The sequence below is a fragment of the Acomys minous genome (genome assembly GCF_964271855.1).
Source record: "Acomys minous genome assembly, chromosome: 9".
Taxonomy (NCBI): domain Eukaryota; kingdom Metazoa; phylum Chordata; class Mammalia; order Rodentia; family Muridae; genus Acomys; species Acomys minous.
Window position 1 is genome coordinate 102,517,236 of NC_140490.1, and position 7,690 is coordinate 102,524,925.

At 38.2% G+C, this 7,690-nt stretch overlaps 1 protein-coding gene across 4 annotated transcripts in view; it reads left to right on the forward strand.

Annotated features, from left to right (window-relative positions):
* Positions 1-5,110, forward strand: part of KITLG (KIT ligand) — an 80,374-nt gene extending 75,264 nt beyond the window's left edge. For all 4 annotated transcript variants that reach the window (XM_084795339.1, XM_084795340.1, XM_084795338.1 and 1 more), the window contains one exon: positions 3,935-5,110. In XM_084795339.1, coding sequence (XP_084651465.1) covers positions 3,935-3,942 — 8 coding nt within the window. In that variant the 3' untranslated portion in view covers positions 3,943-5,110. The remainder of the gene's footprint in view (positions 1-3,934) is intronic.
* The last annotated feature ends 2,580 nt before the right edge of the window (positions 5,111-7,690 follow it).

Below are 7,690 nucleotides of genomic sequence, written 5' to 3' on the forward strand. Positions count from 1 at the left end.
TTGCGTTTTTGATCGTTGCCTTTGCCCTTTGACATTTGGGTTATGATGGGGAATGCAAGCCACTTTGCTTAGGAGAAAAAGAATTGATGACATTTTAGAGCAAACATAACCACATGATTGATGCATACTTCAACTAGACTCCTAATGTGAAATTTAAGGAAGAAAGGATGATGATGCAATTAGAAGGCATAGGATGTCTGGAGACAAGAAAGGGAGCTGATGATCAGTAGCGATTTAGTTCTGAGAAGTTGCCACATGTAGTGACATCGACGTCTGGAGATCACCTGGGGCTGGAACTGTAGATTGGAATTGAGAGTCATCTGCAAAGAATCTTACTTGAGATCTTGAAAAAGACACTGTTGAGTCACAGAGAAGGCTCAGGATATCTGAGAGTAAATTACATGTATGTATTTGTGCATGCATTTTGTTACCTTCAGTAACCTTACTTTACATAGTAAGAGTAGAAAGTAAATTATTATAATTTGTATTTCAAAAACACCTTGTTATATATATATATATATCTTTATTATAATTTCAATATACAATTTTAAGTGTTTTTAAAATTCTAATATATAACATATAATGTATATAAGTACATATACATTATAATTTATATATGTTATATGTTATGGTATATATATATACAAACTCACATATAAGTAGAAAGCCATAAAGAAGATTGAGAACAAAACATAAACTGAAATTTTCCTGTAGATCTGAGCTACACTTGGATAAATAGAGCATACTGATGTTCCAGCCAGTGTACAACACTTACAGCAGTATTATCATAAGTTATTGTATAACAGTCTAGCTGTGTAGTGGGTTATCCCACCTAGATCTGTAGATTTACACTGTTTGTGCAACGCCACCACCTAACGACTTGTTTGTAAGAAGGCATCTCCCTCATGGACACGCCACTGTATGTGACAACACCACTCATTCTGTTTATTTCATGAGTGTGTTGCAAGATCCAAAGTATCACTCTAAAGAAATGTAGCATTGTTCTATGAAAAATATTGCCACATTCTTCAATTTTATTTTCTTTGCTTTAATGACTCAAGGGGAAAAAAATCCAAAATAGATTGCCAATCTTCTTTCTCTATATTTAATTAACTCTAGAACTTCAAGTTATGCACAGCTTCTATGATTCCCATGGTCCCGATTTGCTTGTCTTACCATGCTCTATTTTTAAAACATCTGCACTTTTTTGACTTCTGAAATTTTTCTTCTAGTCTCTCTTCATCTATCTGTATGGATTCAATTTTGCTTTCCTAAATTACAGAAGCAGAAGCAGAAATATCTGAGCATTCAGTGGCTTGACACCAACCCTGAAAAACTAAAACAAAGTATGGCTTTTCGTGTTTCACCAAGTGCAGTAAAATATGCGAGGCCAAATGAATTCCCCAGCGGGTGGTGCCAGGATTTCAGTTGTTCTTCCTCCAAGGAGTAGAATTCTGAGAGCTTGCTGCTGTGGCTTCCTCAGTTGAGAGGAGGGCCAGTGCCGGACCTAGCTAGGAGGCCAGGACTCTGGTGCTCCTCAGCAAAGATGCTGGTGGCCTCTAACCCGCTTCTCCACCTGTGGCAGATATGTCTCTCATGCCACACCATCTGGTCCATCTCTGCAACTTTCCAGACACTGCCTTAGGCTTCAAACCTTCTTTGCTCATCATATGTCTACTACTATGTGTGCTGGAGAACTGCTCGCTCTCCTGTCACAAACTGCGCTAAGTGGTGGTTTGGGGGCATGAAAGCCACAAGGTACTAATCTAGTCATTTTTTTCTCTGGTACATGTGCGTTCATGTGCACATATGCATGTTGAAGCAAGAGGACATCTTTGTCTGTCATTCTCCAGGTGCCTGCATCCATCTTAGTTTTTGAGACATCTTTTATCAGCTTGAGGCTTGCCAAGTCATCTGGGCTGGCTGACCAATGATGTCCAGGGATCTACCTGTCTCTGTCTCCATATTCTGGGAATTATAAGTACATGCCACCACATCTAGATTGTTTTTATTTAAATGGTTTTTTAGCTTACGAAGAAGTGGGTTTCAGTATGGATAAGAGAGAGAGAGAGAGAGAGAGAGAGAGAGAGAGAGAGAGAGAGAGAGAGAGAGAGAGAGAGAACATAATCATAGAGGAAACCCGACTATTTTTTATAATGATGCCTTGGATTTTTATAGCACACTCGATGAATAAGTGGGAAATCCCCACCTTGTAAGCCCTACCCACTGCCTTTTTGCCTTTCACATCTCTTTTTTGTCCTTTTCTCCACTCCAACCTTTATTCTTACTCATCATCGATTTTTTTTTACCTTCTCTTGGTTTTCTTTACAATTTCTTATGCTTTATCCACATTTAAACCCATTCATTTCATGTGTGTGTGTGTGTGTGTGTGTGTGTGTGTGTATTACATGGTAGAATCTGCACATAAGAGACTGCATACATTTTTTTCTGCATTCGGGTCACCTCACTTCATATTACACATTCTAGATCCAACCATTTTCCTACAAATTTCCTTTCTTTTCTTTTCTTTTTTTTTTTTTTTTTTTTTTTTTTTTTTTTGAGACAGGGTTTCTCTGTGTAGCCCTAGCTGTCCTGGCCTCTTGTTGTGGATCAGGCTGGCCTTGAACTCACAGAGATCCGCCTGCCTCTGCCTCTCAAGTGCTAGGATTAAAGGTGTGTGCCATCACTACCTAGCCCTACAAATTTCCTAGTTTGTCTTTTTGGCTCAAGAAAATTATGTTGTATATATGAACCACATTTCATTATCCATCCACCTGTTAGTGGACACCTAGGCTGGCTCCATTTTTTGCTGTCATCAATAGAGAAGTAGTGAAACTTACCCATTCTTATATTTAAGAAATATTTGCTGCATGTATATTATACTACTTGGTAGGTCCTGTTCTAAGAGTTGTGCTGCAGCAATGAAAATAATACCTGATCTTCTGTGGCTTATATTCTAATGGGAGTGTTGAAGGATTATTAATATTTAATATTGAATTATTATTTTAGTGAAATCAGCATCTGCTCCTTAACCAGCTTTATTCCCAAGTAACCACGCAGAGAGACTAGAATCTATTTAATTAGCCTCTAGCACAATGCTGCCCAGAAATTACTCCATCCTAAACCTCCATGCTAGTATAGTTTCCTCCCGTTCTGATTTCCCACTTTATTCTTGCTTTTAAGTCTTCTCTTAGGCCTTGATTTCTCTTGACGTTTCCTGGTCTTCTCCTCCTGGCTCCAGCCTTTCCTTCCTTTTCTTTCTCTTTCCCTCGCTGGACCAGGACATCCCACCCTATTCTCTGTTATTGCTCAGCATTGGCTAGTTTGTTTTATTGGCAATACAAAGAAAAAAGGATGACATGCTTACACAAACTTGAAACAGGAGATACATAGTATAAACATAGCAATGCACTGTGATCCAGACAGGAGGGTAGAGAAATCAGCATTTGAATGAACAAGGGTAAACTGCACATAGTCTACATCAACCTTATGCCATCATGGGAAGAAGTAGACAACAGGCTATAAAGAAAATCACTTGAGATAATGTCTTCCCTAGGAGACAGTGACTAACCATCACACCTGAATAAAAAACAAAAAACAAAAACAAAAACAACAAAACAACAACAACAAACTACCCAGTTCTCTGGTTTTTTAAGAAAGGGTTTCTCTGTGTAGCTGTGGTTGTCCTGGACTCACTTTGTAGACTATCCTGGCCTCAAACTCACAGAGATCCATCTGCTTCTGCCTCCCTGAAAGCTGGGATTACAGGCGTGTGCCACTGCTCCTGGGCTCCTATCCAGTTCTTTAAGGCCGAATGAAACACACATTATTAGTTCCGTTACTCACTCTGGAGTTTTATATGGAGTTAGCTATTGAGAAAGAAAAAAAGGCAGAAAGTCACATCTTAATATCTCTTCTCTTTCTTCCTCTCTAGGCTGGTAACAGTTCATGTTTGCTTCAATCAATGAAGCAGCTTTAAACAAAATTCCTATTCTGTCTCAAGTGACAGACCTCATCTTTATCTGTTCTTGGTCCCCATGACCTTGTATGGATGATTCAGAAGTTGGAGCAGAGTGTTCAGCTGTGAAACTGGCACTGAATTATCATCTACAAAGAAGAATTTGCATGGAGCAGGACTCGGGAGGTTTTGCAAGTGATGATGGGGAAGACAACACGTGTCCAGTCTGCTCATGCCATTTCCATGGCTTGGGAAATGTCTAAGTTCTGAAGCTCCACACTGCTTTGTTCCTCAGTGCCAACCTGCAGCCTGTAGTTAATTATGGTCTCTGCAAGTAGATTTCAGCCTCGATAGTGGGGGGGAATCTTTTTTTATTCACAAAAGGATGTAGAAAACAATTTTTAAAAAACCATTAACTCCGTAGCATCAGCCACTGTATGAAGTTGAAAGCCATGGGGGAGGTTTTGTTTTTGTTTATGTTTATGTTTTTGTTTTTTGAGCAGGCACATCCACTCTGTAGTTATATATTAACAAGAGCAGCCTAAACTGCAGGTCTTCCTGAAACAAACCATGTGCACCATATCCCACTAGGGGAATGGACATGGTTGGCTGGTTCTATCCATGCAGCGGAGATGTGCTGAAGTGAAGTATGAGGCCATGGTATAGGGAAGACTCTACAGCAGAGTCTTCCCAGCAGAAAACCATCAACAAGGACCAGCGGAAGAACATGCCAAGGAAGGCATTGGGCTCCTAGTGAAGCCGGTCTTTTCCCTTGAGCGCCATTGTTAGAGCGTGTAGATCATGTTTGCAAAGATATAATGTGACATGTTGATGTTTTGAAACTACTACAGAGCTATGAAAACAGATGGGAGAAAATGCTAATTGTGTAAGGGTCCATTTTTTTAAAAAAAATTCATGATGGGAAAGAATAAGAATAAATGATGGGATTTAGTAACTAAGATTACAAATGGACACTTTATGCTAATATGGATGTTGCAAACTAAGTTACTTGGATTGTGCAAGAATGCAAGGAATCAGAAAACAGTTATTTGCAGTATAACCGTTATGTCTTTAATGTAGCCATTTATTTGAAATCAGGCACTCTGTATTCATTAAGGTTTATGAAATGAAATAAAAAGAAAGCTGTATGTAGTTGTGCATGTCAGTTTGCTATTTAAAATGTGCGACAGCATTTCTCATATTAGACAGGAATTGGCAGTAATTCCACGATGAACATTGCTTTTAAAGCAAGATCTTCAAGGTGTGCTATAGATTCCCCTGATTTTATATGTATTGAGAACAAATGGCTAAAATCAAAAGATCACTTTTCTTTTGGTGAAGGTTCTTTTCACCTACCATGGACATATATAAAAATTTGAAGCCTTACATTCTAACCTAATTCTTGTAACCATTTTATTTGCCCCATCCGAAAACCTTAAGGCAACCATTTTCAGTGTAATATGCAGAAGTGCATGGAAACCTAACTGGTAGCTTCTGTTCTGTCTTGACGGCGCATGGAAAGTTCTAGCTTACACTCAAAGCTAGTCCAAGTACAACTCCAGTACATGGCCACGGCTCTTCTTCATACCAAAGCATTCAGGTGGTTTTCTATGGTTCCTTCAAAGCTCTCGGTCCCTCCAATGCTATCATTCCTGCAAGATGAAGCCCAGTGCATCGAGACACTGCATTTCCTTGTTCAATCCCCCAGCTATGCCAGGATACAAGTGATTAGTAATAAACAAGAAGTCATTTTATTTACTGCAAAGGACCTATTTTGTTGTTTGGTATTGATTGCCTTGAGATTAATAATAGATGTAGGTTAACATGAATAGTAGGTGTAGGCGTGTATAGCTTGAGGCTGTTGCTACTTCTCAGTTTTGTGGCTTGACTTATTTACCTGGTAGTTTCATCCTGCTCAGACTTATGAAAATGCTGTTTACTGAGCTTGAGAGTACAATAAATATAGGTGTTTCCCCTCAAAGCTAGCAGTTGGCTTGTAACACTCAAAAACAGAGTCTAAATCAATAGAGCTAAATAAAGAAATTTAACAGGTTATATATAGTACCTGACATCATAGAAGGTAGAAGATGTGTCCTACCTACTAAATATGTCACCTCACGGAGCATTACATGGATCGCCAATTTTTTTTAAGTACTAAGATTCAATAAAATGCATGAACAATAGGAAAATGCTGAACATTATTTTGAATGCTAGCTGCTTGGACATTAACTATGGCATATCTGCTTTCAGAATAAAAATACATATCCTTTCCATAGTCCATTTCATGTATATTCTGAATATTTTCCTTGAATTATGAAAACCTCACAACTGAAAAAGATAAAGTATAAAATCACCCTTTAAATTGTCCAATTTTTTTTTCTGAGAGTTCTCTTTAGTAATGCTGAAAAATTTCTTTTTAGTGAAAAACATCTAAGAAATCTACAGTGTAAATTGTATCAAAAACTTTGTACCTCCTTAGTAGAAACCAAGTTTATAACAAAACTGGGTGATCCGTGGGCAGGGATGCTGCAGTCCTGGTTTTTATATTGCTATCTAACATGTGTGACACACTGCCATGTTTTAATGAATCAGAGAACAATTGAATTTTTCTATATAATCATTTTAAGAACCTAAACTTGGTTACAAAAATATTGCATATGAGAAAAAAATGCAAACATGTAAAAGTATGTATCCACAAGGCAGTACGTGCTTTTAGTTAAGAATTAAACACATTTCAGCGAAATTTCCTATGCTTAAAAAAAAAAGTGTGGCACATTTTTGTTATTTAAATTCAACCGAAGTTATCAATGAACAGGCAAAATCCATTCTGGAATCTTGATTGTTTCTACATAGATTTTGATTTCGTGATTTAATTTTTGGCATGGAATCTTAGCTCTCCTATGCACACGTTCTTGAAGAACCATGTGTTCAAATCAGGCAGTTAGGTGTAGCCTGGTGAGCATTGAGAAAGATCGTTAAGAAGCTGTCCTTTGCCACTAACAGATGTAATGCCACCTCCCTCTTTGAATCTCAGTTTTGTATTTGTGTGTAGACAGGCCAGAGGTCACTCTTCAGGCATGAGGCCTGTGCCACACCGTTAACAAAGCAGAGAAAACAACAGAAACAATCCTACGCAAAATACCCCCATTCTGGCTTTTGGACAATGAGAAGTCCTCGTTGTTTTGGTTTCTAATGTAAATAGAGTCTGTGAGTAAAGGTGAATTTCGGTCTTACGTAGGGCAAATTAGAGAACCATTTACACACGAGCTGGCTTTTACCTTTGCTTAAATAAATGTTTGGGGTCACCTCCAAGGAATAAAAACAAGTAGTGCGTTTTCATCAAGAAGAGATACAAGATGTGTGTAACATTTGGAAATATGTCAGGGTATTAGTGCACATGTTCTCATCTTATTATTGAAAGCTAAGAACAAAAACTGTCGGGTGGTAAGGACTTTGGGTGCCAAGAGATGTTTTATAGCCAATTTGTGAAATGATAATCCATAAATTACATCTAAAATTGGGAAAGCAGGACAAGGATTTTAAAGTAAGCCCGCTTATCTTTGGAATAATATCATAATCCTGGCTTTAAGTCTAGCCATTCCAGTCAAAATTTATTTGTGGAGTCTGATTATAACACAGCTCTTGTTACTGCCGTTCCACTAGCCAGACTTAAAATGCCTTTGTCAGGATAAAATAATGGTACATCTTTGAAAACTGGTGTGGGGTTAGGAG